Below are 24,091 nucleotides of genomic sequence, written 5' to 3'. Positions count from 1 at the left end.
GGGGAGGTAAAGCAGACCAGTGTAGACATAGCCAAAGCTTTTGCCACCTACTACGAGTGCATGTATACTTCTAATTCTCCTATTGGGAGAAGAAGACTGTGATGACTTCCTGAAAGATATCGCCTTACAGATGAAGAAAGGGTTGCACTGGAGGAGGACCCGACAGCAGAGGAAATATGCAGGCGCTAGCGGCTTTGCAGTCCAGCAAGGCTGCGGGGCCAAATGGGCTCCTATTGGAACTATACAAAGGGCTGGCAGGCAAACTGACATGTTCTAGGAAGCATTGATGGACCACCACCCACTATGGACCAGTGCACTGCTACAATTGTGGACATACATAAGTGAGGACCACAGAGTGTGGGTCTTATAGACCCATCTCTCCTAAATGTGGAGGCGAAGGTTCTAGCCAGGGCACTGGCAACTCAACTCCAGAAAGTTATCTCCTCTATAGTACACCCTGATCAATCAGGCTTCATGCCCCATAGGAGCACCTGCCTCAACCTCCACAGGTTGTATGGCATGCTCCATATTACACAGCCCCCGAGAGATGCCTTGGCAGTCCTCTTGGCCCTAGACACCAGGATGGTGTTCGACTGTGTCGAGTGGGGATACATGTTCGCGACACTGCGGAGGGTGGGCTTTAGCCTATCATTCTGTGACTGCGTCGTACTGTTTTATCAGGAATCCTTAGCACGTATGAAAGTTAATGGGGTGGTGTCCCACGCCTTTGCCTTACAGAGGGGTACGCAGCAGGGATGCCCACTATCCCCAATGCTCTTCGCGCTGGCCCTGGAGCTGGTAGAGCCTGGATTTGCCAGGACCCTTTGGTCCGGGGTATTCAGGGTATAGAGGGTTGAGAGAAGCACATCTCCTTGTATGCGGATGATGTGCTACTTTTTACTGACTGAGCGCTCTCCATTGACAGACTCCTGCAAAGTGTCTGAATCTTCGGGGACTATTCAGGTTAGAGCATAATCTGGGACAAATCCCTGCTCTACCCGCCAATGGGCTAAGTAGGGACGTAGAACATTGGAAACACTTGTTGCTCACACTTATGGGCAGAGTGGCTTTGTGCAAAATGATGACTCAACCCCGCTTATTATACTTTTCCCAAAATACACCAGTTGCAGTTCTGGCTGAAGCCTTCTGATAGAACAACCCAGCTCTCCGATCATTGCTATGGGCCAGAGGGCTCCCGCATATTGTGCTGAACAAGCTCCAAAGGGATGTCTATGAAGGGGGCAGACAATCCCAGATGGATGGCTGTACTACTGGGTGACGCAGCTACTGTTGATTAATAACTAGGCCTTTGTGAACCCAACGGAGCCAGCCTATGGAGTGAATATGGTGTCTATGGTCACTAGGGGATAGGAGAGGGCCGCTATGCAGTCAACGGAGAGCCCAAAACCTGCCAACACGCATGCAAACAATGGTGCAGGCCTGGAGGGACACTAATCTTCATTTAGGTGAGAAGGAGATGCTGTCCATGTGCACCCCACTCTGGAGCAGCAACCTCTTGAGGGAGGTTAGTGGATTGAAGGGATTCTCCAAATGGGTGCCAATGGGCATAGAACACCTGGGGGAGATCTGGGGAGACGATACCTTCATACCATTTGAGGGCCAAAGAGGCAATATGACATGAAAGGGACACAACACTACAGGTACCTACAGGTGGGTCACACGCTCTGGAGGCATTTACCAGAGGGGAGGAAATAAGGGAGACTACACTGCTCAATGTTTTTACAGATCCACTCCTAGAACAGGCAATCTCGACAATCTACAGGAAACTGATGAACAACTCACCTGATTCCAATGGGAGGTTGAAGGTGGTGCGGGAGGAGAACATTGGATGGCGGACATCTCTAAAAGTGCCCGGGAGATGGCAAAATGGGTCCGCTTCCGTCTCGTACAACTTAGACTACTGCACATGTCCGACCTCTCCGGAGTATGCCACTAACTGGTAGGGTGCACCACATGCGGGATGGTGGGAGCATTCTACCATATCCTCTGGAACTACACTCTGATTCAGCATTTTCAGTGGTGAGTGAAATGTTTCGGATCCTAGGTTTAGTGGTCTCAAGGTACCCCAGGTGGCCCTTCCTGTCTATCAGGGGACTCTTCATGGACAGAATACCAAAGCATATGGCTGGCTTGCGGCCGACGTGGTCAAGAGAAATGTGGCCAGGGCTTGGGGGAGGCTCCCCAGCACCCGAGGGTGTAGAAGTGGGCCTCAGACATGGGCTGGTGCCAAATAGCAGAGAGTTTGGTCTATGAAAGTTAGGGCTGCCCTAAGAAATGGGAGAAGGTGTGGGGCCAATGGAAAGCCATCCATGGAACCTGAAAGGAAGGGGAGAGAGTGGAAGGCTGACAGGGCACTGGTAGGGGGAAGGGGACTGGGTTAGATCTTTAGATGAGACTGAGATGAAAAGAGTAACTGCATCTGTTTATCCCTTTGGCTAATCCTCAGTGGGTTATGTGCTTTGATACACACGTCTGTGCAATGTTACTTCTCCGAATTGCTCATTGTATTTTACGCTGTATTTAATAAAAAAGATGTATTAGAAGAAAAAAAAAAAAGATACTTACCTGACCCTTAGCTTTGATTTGTCAAATCGTCAACTCAACCCTCTGTAGCTGTGTCTTTGAGCAGCAACGCATATACAAAGGGACAATTAAAGTTTTTAAACAGCACCATAACAATTGCATAACGGATCTGACACCAATTTATTAAACCCGATGTGTTTTAGACACCACATTAAAAATGATTTGCCGGAAGGTTCTGGAGTTATAAAAATGTACAAAGTATAGTGAAGCAAAGCATTTTACTCCACTGAGAACTTGCATTGGCAGTTTCAGTGAATTTGAAACTTGGAAACCTTTTTCAGTAAAACTTTTGGACTAGTTTTAATGTGGTCACTTAGAGCCACTTTAGGCGACCAACCCAAATAGGGAGCTAGTCAGGGAGACCAGCAGGTCCTCAGAACAGTTATCTGAGCAGGTGAAGTAGTCTTAAGTCAGTTCCAGGCACTTTAATCCTTTGCAAGACTTTGCTATAGAAGTGACCCTGGTGCAAGGGATGAAGGATACTGAAGATGCTCAAGGATCCTATATGGTCGACTAAGGTCTTGCTGCGACTATTCTTCTGGCCCATGAATGGGATAAGGTGATCCTTGTCATTGGGTCGACATCCCTTGAAGTCCTATCTGTGCTGGCAGAATTCGAGTCACCACTGGGCTGCCAGTCACCCAGTATCTGTCACTGGTGAGTCCTTCCTGGGTCGATAACTCACCCTCCAGAGATCCCCGCTGTACTCGGACAGGGTTGCTGGGCTCAGTGAACTCGGGGGCAGCTTTGTGCATATGGTCCTAGTCGCTTGTGCTGCACAGTGGTGGGTTGAAGACTTTGGGCTACCATTTTGCCCCAGCAGAGATCTTCACCTGTTGTCTCTGTGCTCTAAACAGAAGACCTGTCAGGTCTCACTTTGAATCTCTTGGCTTTGCCTAAGCTCCAGAGACGATTTTTCCTTGAGCAGGACACAGCAGCCACAGTGCCTCTCCATGCTAGCCACAAGGTGCAGTCCACGACGCTGCATTCTCTTTGCCAGTTTCACGGTGCAGCAGGACAGACATTCCTCTGTTTCAGTCCAGTTGAGATCTGACTTCTGGATGCCAGGGGTGCCCTATTTATATACAGAAAATGCTGTTGGCTTAGGATGCGGTTGGTAACCTGTGGGCTTCCAGGTTCCCTCCCGCCTGATGGCCACTCTGGCCGTCTTATCCCAGAATGCACCATTCTGTCCACTCCGAAGATGGCAGAAACCTTCTTTCAACATCCAAAGCTCCCTAGCCCAACCCAGAGGTGTTGCAACACGCCCCTGGAAAACCATTTTTGTAACGAACTTTCCTTCTCCTCACTACTGCAAGTCAGTCTGCCTAAACAATGGAGCTGTCCCTGACAAGTATTTCCCATTTGCCCTTCACAGGCTGCTTCTCCTTTAAAGATCGGCTTTGGGCTGACACCCAGGTGTCTTCCTGCAGGAGGGAGGTAACACCTCTCTCACGAGCAGGCCCTTACTGTCTCCTGTCCTTAAAGACGTTAGCATGTTTCCCCAGGATTCCAGAAAATTGTCTGTAGGACAGGCCCTGTGTACAACAGTAATGCCCGGAAATCTTGGGCAACTAAAGTGGCAACGTCTGAAGTTGCACTTTGCCCACCAGTGACATAAAATTCGATTTAACCATGAAATCAATTTTAATTAACTGTTTCTTTTGATACCTTACACTGAGTTAGGGGTGACTTCCATATAATAAAAGGGGACGCTTGGGGTTTGCCATTACCGTAAATGGCAAAGTCGAGTTAGCAGTTTAAAACTCCCCTTTCAGTCTGCAGTGTCAGACTGTGAGCCATGTTTTACTTAGCCAATCAATCAGTTATTTTGTTGTCTGAAAGGCGCGGCCAATCACTTGTGTCTCGAGGCCCACGTGTCCCTCTCACAGTGGCAAAACAAGTGCTGCAGTTGCTGGGGACACTAACGTACAGGCCCTGGGTACCCCTTGCACCGTCTTCTTGGGAATTACAAGTAAATTAAACATGCACCATTTTAAGGATCATATCACATGGATAGAGCCTTGTTTTGCAGGGTGCATGGCATTTCAGAGTCATTACACCAGTACCTAGTAGTCAAAATTGGGGCAAAAAGTGGGGTAAACCTGCATAGAACTTCTTTCTTTACATTTTGATAGTACATATTGGCATAATTTGAATTTTTCAACAAATAGAAATGCATTTTGTGGTTTAGTGGAAGATAATGGTGGTTCATCTTTTCCTCACCTATCATTCATGATATGCATAGAACAGCCTCGTGGCCTCTTCAGGTTGTGAAGTGTTGCATATATCCTGCACCACAGTATGCAGTGGTGGGGTGTAATAGCTGAAGTATTTTTTTCATTATATATTGTTGTTACCAAACTGGAAAAAAAATCTCAGTTTGAAGATTTCCAACTCTGTCACTCCCATTTCCTCTACTGTGATATTTACTACAGGTGGCTTGAACATTTTCAACCAGGCTTTTAAGTAACTTCTTGCTGCTCTTGTGATTGCAAACAAAAGCAACGAGATACACATAATCTGACAAGCATGCTTTTTTGTGATATCTGCCAAGTTGACAGCTTCCATAGTTGTGAATTCAGTAGGCCCTTCAGGTTTTGAAATCTCTAGTTCACAATGATCTATTATACTGAAAAAGCACAAACTCCTTTCTGGGGTGTCTGTATACATCCTCTGTGACTTTAGATTTGAAAGAAAACAATTGTTTTTGCTGGAAGAACATATTCTTTACCTTTAGCGTTTGTGCTTGGAAATGCATCTTTTCATGACTGAAATTTATTTGGATATTGACAACAGATGTAGTCGTTGACTCCTAATCATAACCCTAAGTGCACAATCCCCTACATTGCACCTACCATTTTCAGATTCTGTTTCCCATCACCTGGACCCAGAGCAGGTGTGGCCTAGATCGAAATCGGTTGACAGCCATTTTTACATGTCATTGAAAAAGCAAAGGTTGTTAAGTTTACGGTTGTCCTTTCATACGAATGACTTGGCATCACTGTTAGTACATCTGAGTGACCCGGCGCAATCCTGCTGCTCTAGCTTCTGCGTCTGTAACTCATCCACATGGCTGCTTTCCTTTCAGAGTGCATGAATTAGCCTTTGTTAATCATTCGTGCTAGCGCCTGGATTTCTCCCTTGGCACTCAGGCTTGCTTCTTCAAGTCAAAGGTTTTAAAGGCAAGTATTGTCTGTAGCCTAATTTTCTGTCTTTGTATACTGAAATGGTGAGAGTGAATGTATATTAACAGAATGTTGGTTTGTGTGTATAGTAGAAGCCTGGAAAGCTAGGCAGTGGGATAAAAAATGATGTTCACAGCAGACGTAAACCAACGATTTATGTTATGCAGATTTGTAGAGGGCACTATGGGGTATCCTGGCACTGAGCAGGTGTGAGTCTAGGCAATCCTAGGGCCTAGTGTGACTACTTGAAAAGGCAGGAGTTCAGCTACTTGCAGAATTCAAGAAGTGAGGAGGAGGCTCTTATGTGTAGTGGCAGGTCGTTTTATGTTTAGGGCTGATGTAGGAGATTGCGTGAGATTTGGGCAAGTAGGAGTCTGGGCAAACAGAAATGTCTGCAAGGCTTGTGAAAGCAGATGAGATTGTTGAGATGTTGGGCACTGGCCTTAGTGCCTTAAGTGTGGGTGAGGAGTTTGAACTGTGCTAGTTTGTGACTGGGCAGCCAGTGGAGCTCTGTCAGGTGTGGTGTGAGTGGGGCATGGAAGGTTAAGAGTGATTCTGGCTGCAGAGTTGTGATGTAAACTTCTAGGGTGTACATAAGAGTTATCTTCTATCTGACTGGTTCCTGAGTCATTTACTTGAAGAGTGTTCCACAAACTTAGCACAATTGAAATTCGGTTTTGAAATGACCTCTTTGGAGATGTAGGAGGACCTAGGAGCCATGATGGTGCTGGTTTGAGGGGGAGCGACTTTAGATGAAATGATGTCCACAGATATGGAAGTAGTAGTTGGGAGCCACCCATTCTCACATCTGCCAGCAAGTGGCATCAGAAGTTGCTCAGTGAGAAGGCAGTGTGAAGAGGGAGCATTAGTGACTAAAGCTGTTGGATGTTGCTGTGACTGCCAGTCTTAAGAGCCATGACCTAAAGGAATTGCTCTGTACCAGTGAGCTTCATTAGAGAACTTGACATTTGGACTGAAGTGTCAGTTGGACGCTTGTCACATGTTTACCCTGTGAGAACATTATCTCCGCATGATCTGCACTGTTTTCTGTATGCTGGATGAGCTTTATGGAGAAGAGGCAAAGCTCATATTTCTTTGTAACTGTATCGTGGTTTGGAGATGGGTGATCATTGTTAGCAGATGTAGTACTGGATCCACGCTGCAAGCAGCAACGTGAGCATTGTGCCTAGCATTGTTTTGGACTACTTTGTTTTACATTGCGCTTGTTATGCTCTGATGAAAACAGAAAAATGTGGGTTAAATGTTTGAATTAATCTCAGCCATGTGTATTTACCCTGGGGCGCGTTCCAGTCCATTGTGGACCACAAACGCATCCCTGAACAGTTCATGAATTGAGATTGTCAAGCAATTCCATCTATCACAATGTGGTTTGTTGCAGTAGACACCCTAAGTGTACCTGGTGTTCTCATATGTGGGTTCTGGCTCACTTTACCACAGGACTCCAGCTTTACCTTAAAGACTAGGCTGAAACTCGTTTGGTATTGTTTTTATTCCCCTCTGAAGTTGACCTTGCAGTTCAGGGTGGCTCTTTCCTACTACTAGCAGGACCAAGACTGATTTGAGTGTTGCAGGTCTTTGTCTAGACTGTCACAGTGGGAGAAAGCGATAGACTAGAATGCAGCCCAAGCTATTTCTAGTGGCAGAGATTAGTTCAGACATTCTTTTTATCACTCTATCGCTTGCCCTTGTTACGCATCCTGGTAATGACTATCTGTTTCACTAATAGGCTGTTAAAATTTCAATGTCATCTGCCCTGCTGGTGATGACTGCGTTCAGTAATGAGCGACACCTGCAAGTTATGTCATGTATTTTCACTGGAACATGCATCAAAGAGTGTGCTGCTCCGGAAGAGCTGTTTATAATAGCGGAGAACCCAGCAGTTAAGAATAAAATGAGACAGCATGTTTCTACATGTGCACGTGTGGGGTGGGTTCAGAGGAATCTCTGTGCCCAAGGGCTTAGCACTTGCTAATGTCAGTGAGGAAACAACACTGTGAACCAGGCATGCACTCATGAAAGGAGTGTGGTTCCGCATAAAGGGATGCCTCATAAAATGTTGTTTAGGGGCATAAAGTTGGTTTGTGTGCTGGGGAAGTCACATGCCTGTCTGAGTTGCTGTTGAGCAGGGAAGAAGCAGGGTTGGTGTGCGACGGATGATGGTAGCTCAAGCATGACATTTATTTAGAGCACATCTTCTGTGTCCGACACGTGGTCGAGTGTACAAAAAATAAACTTGTGTAGCATCTGACATTATGTGACTGTTCCAGTGTTGACACAGTGATCTCGTTGTGTGGCATGAATCCAGGTCCTTGTTACTTCTTACTGGCACAGACCTGGAAAAAGAACTGTTGTTTTACTGTATATAATTAAAATAGAAGCAGGACTTACTTTGAACAGATGTCTTGTTAGATGCACCAGTATGTCATGAGGCAGTAAAGTAGGACTGTCTAGTGGTGGTCAAGGTCATAAAGACTAAAGAAAGACTGGATATAGTTGCTTATGCATTTTCAGAAGAGAAAGTTCCAGGTTCAGCTGATCTGTGGTAATTTCAAAGGTAGTAGAGAAGCCTAACTAATAGGGGAAAAAAGTGATGGCAGATGCATGATGAGATATTGTAAATTAGTGTCATTTGTATTTTAGTCCCTGTAGTGCTTGCAAGTTGGAAAGTGTGTATTAAACATGGGAGGCCATTTGTTGAGAAAATGTGAGATGTGTTTATTAAGCTGAGCAGTGTTGTGGTGTCACTCGAAGGTCAGCAAAGAGACAACTGAGTGCCACCAAGATACCCATTAACTAGGGAAGTTCTAATCATGGAACTTTAACCAAAACACCTCCTTGTCTTAAATTACAATGCATCCCCTTTCACTACTCCTACAAAAGACATGAGAAAAAGAGAGATATCAGCAAGACTTGAACATCAAAACATAAAACTTGAACCCAACATTCATATAACATACACAACAGTGAAAAACTCACCAGTTATAATCCTTAAGCTGGACCTGTGCCCTTCCTCCCGTCTGCGTGAAATAGTAGAAGACTCACCAGTCCTTCTCTTCAGGTCCCCAACCTATCAGGGCACAGGCTTTTACCACTTCATCGTCTTTAATATGCCTGAACCCCTCTCGCCCGCCATTCCTCATCAATATCACAGCGCTACAAACCTAGTCCTCAAGCTCATCACTCTTCATTCTCCCTTCTAGCAAATCCACATCATTGTGATACAGTGCTGACCCTCCTGTTCCATCTCCGACCTCAGTATAACTTATGTTCTTTTCCTCACTACCACAAACTGTGACATGCCATGCACACCAGCTGTAGGAAGTTGTAGGAAGCTGTAGGAAGTTGGCTCTGTATGTACTATTTCAAAGTAAGAAATAGCATGCACAGAGTCCAAGGGTTCCCCTTAGAGGCAAGATAGTGGCAAAAAGAGATAATTCTAATGCTCTATTTTGTGGTAGTGTGGTCGAGCAGTAGGCTTATCAGAGGGTAGTGTTAAGCATTTGTTGTGCACACACAGGCAATAAATGAGGAACACACACTCAAAGACAATTCCAGGCCAATAGGTTTTTATATAAAAAAAATATTTTCTTAGTTTATTTTAAGAACCACAGGTTCAAGATTTACAAACAATACTTTAAATGAAAGGTATTTCACTCAGGTATCTTAGGAACTTTGAATCATCACAAGAGCATGTACAGTTTTGGCAAAAATGGCAATAAGCTATTTTAAAATTGGACACAGTGCAAAATTCAACAGTTCCTGGGAGAGGTAAGTATTTGTTAGTTTCACAGGTAAGTAAAGCACTTACAGGGTTCAAAGTTGGGTCCAAGGTAGCCCACCGTTGGGGGTTCAGGGCAACCCCAAAGTTACCACACCAGCAGCTCAGGGCCGGTCAGGTGTAGAGGTCAAAGTGGTGCCCAAAACACATAGGCTTCAATGGAAGTTGGGGTGCCCCGGTTCCAGTATGACAGCAGGTAAGTACCCACGACTTCGGAGGGCAGACCAGGGGGGTTTTGTAGGGCACCGGGGGAGACTCAAGCAGGCACAGAAAGTACACCCTCCGCGGCACAGGGGCGGCTGGGTGCAGAGTGCAAACAGGCATCAGGTTCGCAGTAGGTTTCAATGGGAGACCCAGGGGGTCTCTTCAGCGATGCGGGGGGGGGCTCCTCGGGGTAGCCACCACCTGGGCTAGGAAGAGGGCCACCTGGGGGTCGCTCCTGCACTGGAGGTCGGATCCTTCAGGTCCTGGGGGCTACGGGTGCAGTGTGTTTACCAGGCGTCTGGTTCTTTGAAGCAGGCAGTCGCGGTCAGGGGGAGCCTCTGGATTCCCTCTGCAGGCGTCGCTGTGGGGGCTCAGGAGGGCCAACTCTGGCTACTCACGGGCTTGCAGTCGCAGAGGAGTCCTCCCTGTAGTATTGGTTTTCCGCAGGTCGAGCCGGGGGCATCGGGTGCAGAGTGGAAAGTCTCACGCGTCCGGCGGGAAACGCGTGGTCTTTAAAAGTTGCTTCTTTGTTGCAAAGTTGCAGTTTCTTTGGAACAGGGCCGCCGTCCTCAGGAGTTCTTGATGCAGGGTAGTCCTCTGAGGCTTCATAGGTCGCTGGACCCTGGGGGACACGTCGCTGTTGCAGTTTTTCTTGAAGTGGGGAGACAGGCCGGTGGGGCTGGGGCCAAAGCAGTTGGTGTCTCCGTCTTCTCTGCAGGGCTTCAAGTCAGCAGTCCTTCTTCTTCTTCAGGTTGCAGGAATCTATATTCCTCAGTTCTGGGAGCCCCTAAATACTCAATTTAGGGGTGTGTTTAGGTCTGGGAGGATAGTAGCCAATGGCTACTAGCCCTGAGGGTGGCTACACCCTCTTTGTGCTTCCTTCCGGTGGGGAGGGGCTCACATCCATAATCCTATTGGGGGAATCCTCCATCTGCAAGATGGAGGATTTCTAAAAGTCAGTCACCTCAGCTCAGGACACAGGGGTTGTCCTGACTGTCCTGGGACTCCTCCTTGTTTTTCTCATTATCTCCTCCGGCCTTGCCGGCAAAAGTGGGGCCGTGGCCGGAGGGGGCGGGCATCTCAACTAGCTGGGATGCCCTTTGGCGCTGTAACAAAGGGGGTGAGCCTTTGAGGCTCACCGCCAGGTGTTACAGTTCCTGTAGGGGGAGGTGAGAAGCACCTCCACCCAGTACAGGCTTTGTTCCTGGCCACAGAATAACAAAGGCACTCTCCCCATGTGGCCAGCAACCTTTCTGGTGTGTGGCAGGCTGGTAAAACTAGTCAGCCCACACTGGAAGTCGGGTATGTTTTCAGGGGGCATCTCTAAGAAGCCCTCTGGGTGTATTTCACAATAAAATGTACACTGGCATCACTGTGCATTTATTGTGCTGAGAAGTTTGATACCAAACTTCCCAGTTTTCAGTGTAGCCATTATGATGCTGTGGAGTTCGTGTTTGACAGACTCCCAGACCATATACTCTTATGGCTACCCTGCACTTACAATGTCTAAGGTTTTGCTTAGACACTGTAGGGGCATAGTGCACATGCACCTATGCCCTCACCTATGGTATAGTGCACCCTGCCTTAGGGCTGTAAGGCCTGCTAGAGGGGTGACTTATCTATGCGATAGGCAGTGTGAGGTTGGCATGGCACCCTGAGGGGAGTGCCATGTCGACTTAGTCATTTTCTCCACACCAGCACACACAAGCTGGCAAGCAGTGTGTCCGTGCTGAGTGAGGGGTCCCCAGGGTGGCATAAGACATGCTGCAGCCCTTAAAGACATTCCCTGGCATCAGGGCCCTTGGTACCAGTTACAAGGGACTTATCTGGGTGCCAGGGTGTGCCAATTGTGGAGACAAAGGTACAGGTTAGGGAAAGAACACTGGTGCTGGGGCCTGGTTAGCAGGCCTCAGCACACTTTCAAATCATAACTTGGCATCAGCAAAGGCAAAAAGTCAGGGGGTAACCATGCCAAGGAGGCATTTCCTTACACTAGCTTTCTACAATAGGACCAGGGCATCAACATTTTCTAAGAGAAAGCTGTTCATAATATTTTTGTGCAGCCTCCTGAGTTTGAGACAAAACCTGAACTTTCAATCTCCCTTCCTAGTGATGACCACAGGAGATGCCGTGTCAGGGGCCTCCCACCATTAGACACTATTTCTGTCAACATTTGCTCCTTGTCTGCCATAATGGGCATCCTCCCACAATTTTCCTAACCCTGACCTCTTAAGAGTCCTAGATTATCTTCAAACACCTGTCCAGCATCCCTCAGTCTTGTTACTGTTGGTGTTTACCACTACCATCACATGGCTTTCTCCCCTTGGGTTGATACTATGGAGATCAGACTGGTGAACCTATTACAGAATAGCCAAACAGCGGCTAGGTACACTACCTTGCACCTTCCATGCCTCCCTCAGTACCTTCGCCTTGGTGCACTCCCTAAGTAGTTTCTGCCTCTCACTGATACCACTGCATAAGAGATGAGCATAACATTACAAGTAAAGGGGTGCACCTAAAGCAAGTCAGATCATGTCTAAAATTCTTGTCCTCTTTAGTTCATCTCCAAATATTTTCAAAAGCTTTCATTTATAATAATACAGCTTCATCTGCATACAGTTTTATTGTATAGTTCACTTTCATAACCTGCATTTGAATGTTCCTGGACTGTCCGTGTGCTGCGTAGATGTGCACGTTGTAGTCAGCTTAAAATACGTTATACTTTGTTTGGAGAGTTTATGCAGGTTGGGAAACAATGGTGGCATCTTCTGCAGTTTGTATAATTGGTGCACAGTGTGCGTGTGGTATTTCACTCAGTCTGGTTATAGGTTTGGAGTAGGGAAATGAGGCAATATTTAGATGGTTACACATCGAGATTTCCTATATGCCATCTTAGAATGAGTGTAAATTTGAAAAAGCGTTTTCTTGCAGATTTGTTGTCATATTTATGTTAAGTGCAAATGTGTGCAGATGTGTTGTCTTCTACTTACGGAGATTGCTCACGAGTATTGGTTTGTCTCTTACCTGTGTAACTGAATGATGCTTGTGTGTGTGTGTGTGTGTGTGTGTGTGTAAAATGTTGTAGTAATGAGAATATTGTTTTGTTGCCTGGTCAGGCGAGTTGTTAAATGAATTATGACTACACTGTGTCTAATGTGCTATTGGTTACAAAGGTGCAGACTTTTGGCTGACTCATAAGCATTGTTGTTCAAATAGATTTGAAAGTTCAGCGTCCTGGATGTCATCTAACTAAAAATATGTGACTAATTTCCCTTTATGCATTCATATGTATGGTGTGACTGTGGTAAATGAGGTGGAGGAACATCATACCTGAGGATATTGCAAGACTTGGAGTTCTAGGGCAGTCACAAAATAAACGTTGGTACTTTGTTTCATTCTATGTGTTTGATGTGAAACTTGAGGAGTCTTGTCCTAGGAGGGGGCCCCATTTTGGATTTGCCATGATTGCTTTGTTGTCTTTGTTCACCGCAGTGAGTGTTGTAGTGTGTAACGGAGTTTGCAGGTTTAGTGTGACAATTATGTGTTGGTTTTTGAGTGAATGTTCATGTATGGGTATGGGAACGTTTGCCAGTTTTCTTTTGTTTTGTAATAAATGAAGATGTGTAGTATCTTGCTGTCCCTATTACCTGAATGCTAAACCAAGTGTCTGGAAAGGTGGGACTGAATGATGTAATAGAATTTCCCGTAGACATCTGAGAAGAGTTGTGGTTAGAAGGAGGATGCAATCCTGAACCTGTACTGATGATATTGTGTCTAAGATGCTCATAAAGGAGATAGCATCTTGTATCTACCTGCTAGTCCTTTGTAATTTACTTGAAGTTTCTAACACACTTAAGGTGCCTGGGGAAACACTGTTGCATGGCTACAGCTGCCTTTTGTAGGCACGCACTGCTTGTTGTACATAACTGGGCACCAACAAGGATGCTTTCTTTAGCGCCATGTAATTGAAGGAGTTTAACTTGTGGAATAGCTTGTTCTGTACAAACTGTCACATCTAACCAAAGAAAGAGCTCTGTCCCTGCAGTTTGTGTTTCCAAGGGGATCTATTGTGTGATGCATGAGCTTCTATGTCTACAGATCAATGTCTATTATCTAAAGCCACAGTGTGTCATCAATGGTATGTGGCTTCTAATGGAGACCCAAGTTCTATCACCCTATTCTATACGTTTTTATTTTTTTATTCTATGCGTATAGAAAGTGGTGTGTGTCCCTAACCACACTTACATTGAAGCTTTCTACATCATTCCTTTGATAGCAGTAATCCTTTGGTCACCCGTGATGTGATGTTGCTTACTGGATGGCATACTTTGACTGCAGATTGACCTTATTTAATCTGTTAAACAAAATGTTGTTCGAAGGATGACCACTGTTTATCCTGAACCCACACGATTGACATTCACACCAGTCCAGACATGCATCTTTCTATTTGAACTCAGTGACCAAACTTAAAATGTGGTTAATAAACTGAAGGTCAGTTGTTAGTTTTGAGATCCACACTTTATACATAAAAGCATATAGACATATTAAGGTTCCTCATATCCTTGAGAAAGTAGTGTGTGATTAATGTTTAATTATACTTTGAGGGGCAGCCTCATTTACACTTCAAAATTAATCACAGTCACAAATCTTGGCATGCAGATTGATAAAGATGTATTTTTTTTAAAAAGGTGGAACATAGTGCAATATTTTGTGTATCTATTTGTCGTAATAGAAATTCATATTTTGGAAATTATAGTTGTGCACTCCAAAATATGACCATTGTGATGAAGGGTAAATAGCATGCTTATATTGTCTTATCTTTAATAACTACTCATGTATTTCACTAATTTTCTAAAGGTGTAAATGTTCTTATTTCTTAGGAGAGTATCATGGAGACTATATCTATACAGCTTCAGGTTAGTAGGATTTAGATATTTTCCTTTGTATCCATGTGTAATGTAGGACTTGATTTATTTGGACATAGAGACTGGAAATTATGGTGTTCTCAACTCTACCCCAGATGTCTGTTTATATTTGGGGTACATAATCACCTTGTCTTTATCTGCACTAAATATACTAGGTAAAACACTGCGGCGGAGAGCGCTATATCAGTTAAGTGTTTAAATGTGCATGTACTGCCCGCCCAGTGCTCAGTTTGATATTTAAATGCTTATATACTTGGAAAGAGGAAAAGAAAGGCAGTGTTGGCCCTGGAATAATCAGTAAATTTTCAGGTGTCAGTTTAAGGGCGAGCATGCAGGGGTAATACCTTGTGTCTGAACTTAGATAAGTTACTGGCTTTCACATACTTTACCACAGTACGCAGATAGTTTAAATGCCAAAAGATTAACATGTAAATGTAATGCCTTATTTGGTTGCAATGGTTATGTAAAATAACTTCAAGAGCATTACTTTTCTCATTGGATTATTACAAATCTAAATGGCACATTGTAATTCATTGGTTCACTTATGAACACATCATGGTGACCTGAAAAACAAAGATGTTTTAAATGCAAATTGTGTAAAGAGGAAAAGGTGTTCACCACTCCTCAAAACAGTCCATGACCTTTTGTAAAATCGGATTTGGGCAATGTTAAAATTGGTTTTATAATAATGGAGAAAGTAATGGATTTAACTCCTAGTGAGTCATACTGATTTAACCTAAAGTCAATTCTTAAAACAGAAAACTTGATTTACTTTTATGTTTGCAGACTAAACCATAAGAAGGCTGAATAGTACACATCATGTAAATCTAAGAGTCAAGCTCCAAAACTATTGTTGCGGATAATTGTTTTTTTAATGACAAGGTGACGGCTATTTGCACTAAACTTGTCTGCGATAAAAAGAAATTCCTGTTAGTTAGGTGATAGGGCTTAACGTGCATTTTACTTCCTTTCGCTAATGTACCTGGACACTAAACTTTCTTTCTTAAGATTATAATACATGACCAACTAGGTGAAAAGAAGTATGTCTTACCCTACACAGTGCTGAAGTATCACATAAAGATTTATGTAAAAAGAAAATAATATTGTATAGGGAGCAATTGGGTGGAAAATAAAGATAGGGCAGCGGATATGATAAAATTGGGGTGGTTGTGGAAAAATGCTGAAATAGGCACTATACAAAGTATAGCTGTGAATGCACCAAAAGAATTCATTGTTTCTGGAATAATCCCTGCATATCTGATACTGTTCCAGACGACAATGGTGAACTCCCATAAATTGATTTGTGGCCAATGTACATTTGTGGTTGTTGTTTCATCCTGTAACCTGTTTATCAGCCTCAGTGTATGCCTTTCTCATCACCTTTCATTCATTGTAAGTTGGAGTCGTCATCATCCATCTGCATTCTTAGTACATGGTCATTTTCTTACACACACGCGTTTCTGGTGTAAGTTCAACTGAAGGAGGACTGGGTTCCTGCAAACCAGGTCCCCAGTGCCAGATCTTTCCCCAAAACTACACAGTTGTTTTTCCCAATTTACAAAACCTTTAGCACCCACTGTAAGTTCCTAGTAAATGGTATCAAGGGCACTAAGAGGCTCCCTAAGGGCTCCAGCACAAATTGTGCCACCCTAAGGGACCCCTCACCAAGCATGACAGGCTGCCATTGCAGGCTGTCTGTCTTGGTTCAGACTAAAGTGAAAACATGACATGGCACACCCCTAAACACTGCATGCAGTATATGTAAGTCACCCCTCTACAGGTCTTACAGCCCTAAGGCAGGGTGCATTGTTGCATGTGAGGGCATATCTGCTCAAGCAGATATGCCCCTGCTATGCCTTTGTCGATTCTCAGACATAGTAAGTGATCACGGAATCTATTTTAAATACATGTTCTGGACACTGGTCACTACTAGTTTCCCACCTACATGATAGCTTCTCTGAATATTGGGATGTTTGGTATAAAATCGCAGATTAATAAACCCTCACTGATGCCAGTGAGGGATTTAACAACTGCACACAGAGGGCACCTTAGAGTTGCCCCTGAAAACCTACCAGCTACTAGTGTGTTGACTGACTTGTCCTAACTAGTACAGCTGCCATAGATGCATTCCCCCATTCTCTCCCCCCCTCCTCCCCCAGGTGAGATCCAGCGCTCTCTAGGGCCAGAGACAAAAGCCAGCACTGGGCGGGGTGTTATGTAGAATGGACATTACAGGGCAGGGAGCTTCAAAGGCCTAGCCGCCTTTGTAATGTCACCCAGGTCTCTCTAGATGGCGGAGATGAACGCCCCCCCCCCCCCCCCCCGTCCTGACCTCACTTTTTGCAGCAGTCAGAAAAAATAGTTTAAAAAAATAGTAAAATAAGGAGGTGTACCCACTTCATGCCAGTCCCACCCCTTAGTTGAACGAGCTGAGGTGGACACCACTTTACAAATTCCTCCATCTTGTTTGGAAGGACTTGGGCCTCTAGGGTTAGGGTTATGCCCACTTCTCTGCAGAAGGGGTCATAGAAAGGGTGTAGTCAACCTAAAGGTGGCAACCACCTGGTACTACCTGTAACAACTCTATATTGAGTATTTAGGTTGCACGTGTTAACACTTCTGACCTTAAGTAAACTTACAAGGGGACGCGAATAGGTCGATGTTCCTTTTGACTACGCTTAAGATGTTTCTACCATATATATCGTACATTTAGCTCAATAATCAAAACCATAAGTAATCAATAATAGTCCATAATTGTCACACCATGACCTGTCATGAATAACCACACGTCTATGTAAAAAGTTAGAAATTTTATTTCCTTATATTAACAATGCTAATGTGATGTAGGTTAATCTCAAAATCAATTGATAAACCTACAGAAACACTGCCTGACCGAAATGACGAAAGAATCGCAATCTAATCAAAGCTTGAGCTACTACACATTCTAAAATTACAGTACAAATTAACAGCAAGAATAACTGCGCAAATGTTATATACATTTAGATTCAACAAAGAAAAGACTTCACAGGTTACTCCATATATTGAACTTCATTAGTGAGGACCCTAACTAACACCAGATTAGAATAGCATGTTTGGGCTTCATACAAAAAAATTTAGTCCACACAAATTTGGTAAAATATCTAACTATGGCTCTATCAAAATAGCGCTTGGTACCTAGAAACAAAAGCAAATAGACATAGCAAACAATCTCATAGTCAATATACCTATCCTTTGTCTGGATCTGCAAGCTGGGACAGTCTTCGTCATCAGGCATCAGACTGGTCAGCAAGGCATCAGGACAGGATACAGCATCAAAGTTCAGAAATGGCAAAGTCTTTAAGCAATAAAGTTAAGCACGTCTCTTCCCAGGACAGAAAATGGGCAAAATGGTGGCTTCTGCTCAGTGCTGTCCAGCTAAGTTAGATTTCCAAAAACTACTTCCCAAGTCCCTATTGGTCAAGGGATCGCATGTTCACACTTTGTCCTATAAAACTAAAACTTCAAATCTACATTTCTATTAGTACACGTTTCACATGTCGATGATTTCATACAGTTTTCATCATCCGTCTCGTCAGGTAACAATATTGTTGCAGCTTTTAAGTCAGTGTCTTCATGTATTCTCCTCTAGCAAGCATTTCTCATGAGAAAGACTTTCAGCTATGAGTACATTATGTCAGCATAGTGGAAAATCACAATTTAATTCTCTAAGGAGACATTTTATTTAATACCTATGAAAATGCAGCTTGACATGAGGCTGTGCAACTATGCCAAGACCTCTGCTAAGATAAGGCTTTCAGTTAATAAAGCTAATACATAATACACAACCCTTAATATGATTTATTACTACATTAATCAAACATAAGCTCAACATTTCATATTAATAAGCCATTAGTAAGTACACTTCCTGATTACTGGCGGCCACCCACGTGGTCACACTTTCAAATGCGTGCATTATTTTCCTATTATTACATTTTCTACGCAAATTCAACACTAGAAATACATGACTATTCTTTAATAATTTCATTAAAAACGGAGTGTTCACACACCCCTTAACACTAGAACTCAGATCCTGATGACCTTCAAAGCAAAAGACAAAAAAGAGTCGCACCTGCAGAAGAGAATAAGAAGCAGCTGACCTGGTACTAGCCCCGCCTGTCTGCAGACCTCAACGGACTCTGCACAAATAGACAACTCATCCTGCAACTGAGCCTCCAGAAATCCAGGAGGACTGCCTGCCTTCGATAAAGGCTCCAGACTCCCTTGAGCAGTGGACCTGCTCTGCAACAGTCTCAAGAAAGGACTCTGCAACCTCCAGAACGGCGAAGATCCGACACCTGAAATGACTACTGCACCTGACATACACAACCTGAGGTGAAGCCAACCAATGGTGCCAGCGAGGTTCCCCAGCTGTCCAGAGTCCGAGTAGTGTGTGGTCTCAACCATCTTGGGCTCCCCCAGGTCGCCTGCGGTCTCTGCATGCAGGCTGCCTCTCCCATGGCCTTGTGGTGAGAGAAAACCCAACACCTCCAGCAACCACTGCACCTGTCGCCCCTGATCCAGTCTGAGGTGGGTGACTGGTGCCAACGATGTCCCCCAGCTCCTCAGAGCTTGAGTCCACTTTGGTCCCTCCCCCCCTGCAATCCTCGACTCCTGCAGTCTCAACACACAGGACCCCCTGATCGTGAGTGCTCATGGACAGAGAAACCAACGCCCAAGGTCTCCCCTGCATCTGTCACCCCTGGGCCCAACCACCCCAAGTCCACAACCTACCTGCTTGAGGTCCCCGACTGGTTTCCTAGCTAGAGCCTGCAGCATGTTTGTCATGAGGACCAACTCCAGTTAAAAACCATTGGGCACCGACACCTTACTGGAGTTCTGCACCCGACCGCCCGAGTGCTGACCGGAGTGACCTGCTGGTGTGGTTCTGATCATTCATTGTCCAGTACTTACCTTAACTCCGAGATTGGCCGTGTAAGTTGTTGCTATCCATGTTTGCTGAACATTGTTTTCCTCCAAGGGTTAACATTGAAGAACTCTGAGAATTATTTTTCTAATTTGGTCTCTGATTTTTTTCTGTGTCTCATTTATTGCCTTTGTGAGCACAGCAAATGCTTAGCACTACCCTCAGATAAGCCTAACTGCTTGCCTACCCTACCACAAAATAGAGCGTTAGTCCTATCTATTTTTGCCTCTGCAAACCAATCCACTGGACTCTGGGCGGTGTACTTTTTATTTTTTTTAATGCACCATATATAGAGCAGGATTCCTACAAGTTGCAAATGTAGTGAATTGGGACCAATAAAGTTGTATTCTTAAACTTCCAGCACCTAAGGGCCTACTTTCCTGACCAGTACTTATTTTATGGTTGGACAGTAGAACATGGATATCATCACAGATCAGCTGATTGTATTTCTAGCTTGGGAAATCTCCCCTGTGGGCTGCATCTGGCGCGATGGATGCAGGATATTAACATAGCATAATATCAGCGGAACCACTGCAGGTCTTTGTGGTTTGTTAAATAAACACAGGTGAGCTATGACCATTTAGAATGCTCATGGTGCTACTTAGTTCGGTTTGGAGAAGTTTCTGGTATGTGTTCCGTTCTACCCCAAGACTGTCCCTTCAAATTCTCCACTGATCCATATGAAAGCATACATCAGGAAGCTTGGAACAACATATGAAGTGGCCTCTAGTGTTTCAGTTGTAAATATATTGACCAAGGTGTACTGATTGTTATTCTTAAATCAATTGGAGATGTGCTGCATTAAGGACATCTGCAATTCTTATAATCTCTTTAGGAGAACTTTAATTATACGTAATCTGCTTTATCAGTGAATAATGTTGCATTGTTCCACAGAGGGGCATCAGCATGAAGGAGTCTACAAATGTTGATATTATGCTGCGTGATGTGCCATGTAGTGAGCATGGAATGAACATGAATAGCCAGGTTTATAGATGGGGAACTTTGTGGACTGTAGAACCTGCACGCTATATCTGGCCATTGGGTTGTGGGTTTGTCAGGGGCTTTTTGGAAACAGGTAGATTAGTTGTGAAAACTGGTGAAACTTTTTGCAGTGATTTGAAACTTGACTTATGTTTAACAACTGCCATACAGATCTTTTGATGCTGGTATCTATTTTCCTCTGAGGCCTCTTAAATATTAAATAGCTTTATTGTAGCTTCCCAAATGCACTGTTAAATATATGCACTAAAGCTGTTGGGTAGCTTGATTTCTGACCCCAAGTGACATTTGTCCTTTTTACTATAGAGCAAATTTGTGTATGGTTTCCCTTAGGTGTTTTAGTTTGTCCAAAACATTGATGTTTGATTGACCTGATGCTTAAGTATTAAAGGTTCGTAGACTCCTAGGTGTCTTCTAGGTGCATCTCTGATTGTTCTGGTGGTGACTGTCATTGGTAAGATCACTCTCTCATGCCAGTGCACTTCCTATCACTCAAGCTGAAGACCTGGCTTATCTGTCAAAACAATTGTAAGGAAATGCCTCCTTGGCATGGTTACCCCCTGACTTTTTGCCTTTGCTGATGCTATGTTTTGAATTGAAAGTGTGCTGAGGCCTGCTAACCAGGCCCCAGCACCAGTGTTCTTTCCCTAACCTGTACTTTTGTATCCACAATTAGCACACCCTGGCATCCAGGTAAGTCCCTTGTAACTGGTACCTCTGGTACCAAGGGCCCTGATGCCAGGGAAGGTCTCTAAGGGCTGCAGCATGACTTATGCCACCCTTGAGACCCCTCACTCAGCACAGACACACTGCTTGCCAGCTTGTGTGTGCTGGTGAGAACAAAATTAGTAAGTCGACATGGCACTCCCCTCAGGGTGCCATGCCAGCCTCTCACTGCCTATGCAAGTATAGATAAGTCACCCCTCTAGCAGGCCTTACAGCACTAAGGCAGGGTGCACTATACCATAGGTGAGGGCACCAGTGCATGAGCACTGTGCCCCTACAGTGTCTAAGCCAAACCTTAGACATTGTAAGTGCAGGGTAGCCATAAGAGTATATGGTCTGGGAGTTTGTCAAACACGAACTCCACAGCACCATAATGGCTACACTGAAAACTGAGAAGTTTGGTATCAAACTTCTCAGCACAATAAATGCACACTGATGCCAGTGTACATTTTATTGTGAAACACACCCCAGAGGGCACCTTAAACTGTATCCAACTATCTGTGTAGGCTGACTGGTTCCAGCAGCCTGCCACACTAGAGACATGTTGCTGGCCCCATGGGGAGAGTGCCTTTGTCACCCTGAGGCCAGTAACAAAGCCTGCACTGGGTGGAGATGCTAACACCTCCCCCAGGCAGGAGCTGTAACACCTGGCGGTGAGCCTCAAAGGCTCACCCCTTTGTTCCAGCACCGCAGGACACTCCAGCTAGTGGAGTTGCCCGCCCCCTCCGGCCACGGCCCCCACTTTTGGCGGCAAGGCCGGAGGAAATAATGAGAATAACAAGGAGGAGTCACTGGCTATTCAGGACAGCCCCTAAGGTGTCCTGAGCTGAAGTGACTCTAACTTTTAGAAATCCTCCATCTTGCAAATGGAGGATTCCCCCAATAGGATTAGGGATGTGACCCCCTCCCCTTGGGAGGAGGCACGAAGAGGGTGTACCCACCCTCAGGGCTAGTAGCCATTGGCTACTAACCCCCCAGACCTAAACACGCCCTTAAATTTAGTATTTAAGGGCTTCCCTGAACCTAAGAATTTAGATTCCTGCAACTTACAAGAAGAAGAGGACTGCTGAGCTGAAAGACCCCTGCAGAGGAAGAAAAGAAGACACCAACTGCTTTGGCCCCAGACCTACCAGCCTGTCTCCTGCCTTCCAAAGAAACCTGCTCCAGCGACGCTTTCCCCAGGACCAGCGACCTCTGAATCCTCAGAGGACTGCCCTGCTTCAAGAAAGACAAACTCCCGAGGACAGCGGCACTGCTCCAAAAGAACTGCAACTTTGTTTCAAAGGAGCAGATTTAAAGACCCCTGCAACTCCCCGCAAGAAGTGTGAGACTTGCAACACTGCACCCGGCGACCCCGACTCGACTGGTGGAGAGCCAACACCTCAGGGAGGACCCTCCGGCGACTCCGAGACCGTGAGTAACCAAAGTTGTCCCCCCTGAGCCCCCACAGCGACGCCTGCAGAGGGAATCCCGAGGCTCCCCCTGACCGCGACTGCCTGAACCTAAAGTCCCGACGGTTGGAAAAGACCCTGCACCCGCAGCCCCCAGCACCTGAAGGAACGGAACTTCTGTGCAGGAGTGACCCCCAGGAGGCCCTTTCCCTTGCCCAGGTGGTGGCTACCCTGAGGAGCCCCCCCCCCCCCCCTTGCCTGCCTGCACCACTGAAGAGACCCCTTGGTCGCCCATTGAAACCTACAGAGAACCCGACGCTTGTTTACACACGGCACCCGGCCGCCCCGTGCTGCCGAGGGTGTACTTTTTGTGCTGAGTTGTGTCCCCCCCGGTGCCCTACAAAACCCCCCTGGTCTGCCCTCCAAAGACGCGGGTACTTACCTGCTGGCAGACTGGAACCGGGGCACCCCCTTCTCTCCATTGAAGCCTATGTATTTTGGGCACCTCTTTGACCTCTGCACCTGACCGGCCCTGAGCTGCTGGTGTGGTAACTTTGGGGTGGCTCTGAACCCCCAAAGGTGGGCTACCTTGGACCCAAAACTGTGACCTGTAAGTGATTTACTTACCTGCTAAAAATAACAATACTTTACCTCCCCCAGGAACTGTGAAAATTGCACTGTCCACTTTTAAAACAGCTATTTGTGTTTTATGTGAAAAGTATATATGCTACTGTAATTATTCAAAGTTCCTAAAGTACTTACCTGCAATACCTTTCAAATGAGATATTACATGTAGAATTTGAACGTTCGATGGCATATGTTGCTGCAGATACACATGTTTCGCACAGTCCGCTGCCTGGTGTTGGGCTCGGAGTATTACAAGTTGTTTTTCTTCGAAGAAGTCTTTTTTGGTCACGGGACCGAAGGACTCCTCCCTCTTCGGCTCCATTGCGCATGGGCGTCGACTCCATCTTAGATTGTTTTTTTCCGCTGTCGGGTTCGGACGTATTCCTTTTCGCTCCGTGTTTCGGTTCGGAAAGTTAGTCAGAGTCTCGGAAGAAAGCGTCGGTATTGTTCCGTTCGGTATCGGGATAGTTAGGTACATCGACACCGATCATCGGAAGACTTTGGGGTAGCTTCGGGGCCTGGTCGGCCCGACCGCGTGCGACATCGAAGCCGATGGAACGGACCCCGTTTCGTTTCTGCCCAAAATGTCACAGTAAGTATCCTTATACAGATCAGCACTTGGTCTGTAACTTGTGCTTGTCCCCCGAGCACAAGGAGGATACCTG

The 24,091-nt window shown here is 45.3% G+C and overlaps 1 protein-coding gene across 1 annotated transcript in view; it reads left to right on the top strand.

The window, feature by feature from the left end:
* The window catches only part of LOC138259421 (UDP-N-acetylglucosamine transferase subunit ALG13-like), a 790,124-nt gene that overhangs the window by 513,273 nt on the left and 252,760 nt on the right, over positions 1 to 24,091 (top strand). Inside the window, exon 17 of the mRNA XM_069207173.1 lies at positions 14,676 to 14,711. Within this exon, the coding sequence (XP_069063274.1) occupies positions 14,676 to 14,711 (36 nt within the window). The remainder of the gene's footprint in view (positions 1 to 14,675; positions 14,712 to 24,091) is intronic.

The sequence above is a fragment of the Pleurodeles waltl genome, chromosome 2_1, assembly GCF_031143425.1.
Source record: "Pleurodeles waltl isolate 20211129_DDA chromosome 2_1, aPleWal1.hap1.20221129, whole genome shotgun sequence".
Classification (NCBI taxonomy): domain Eukaryota; kingdom Metazoa; phylum Chordata; class Amphibia; order Caudata; family Salamandridae; genus Pleurodeles; species Pleurodeles waltl.
The sequence above is the reverse complement of the archived record's forward strand: the minus strand, read 5'-3'. Positions and strand labels throughout refer to the sequence as shown.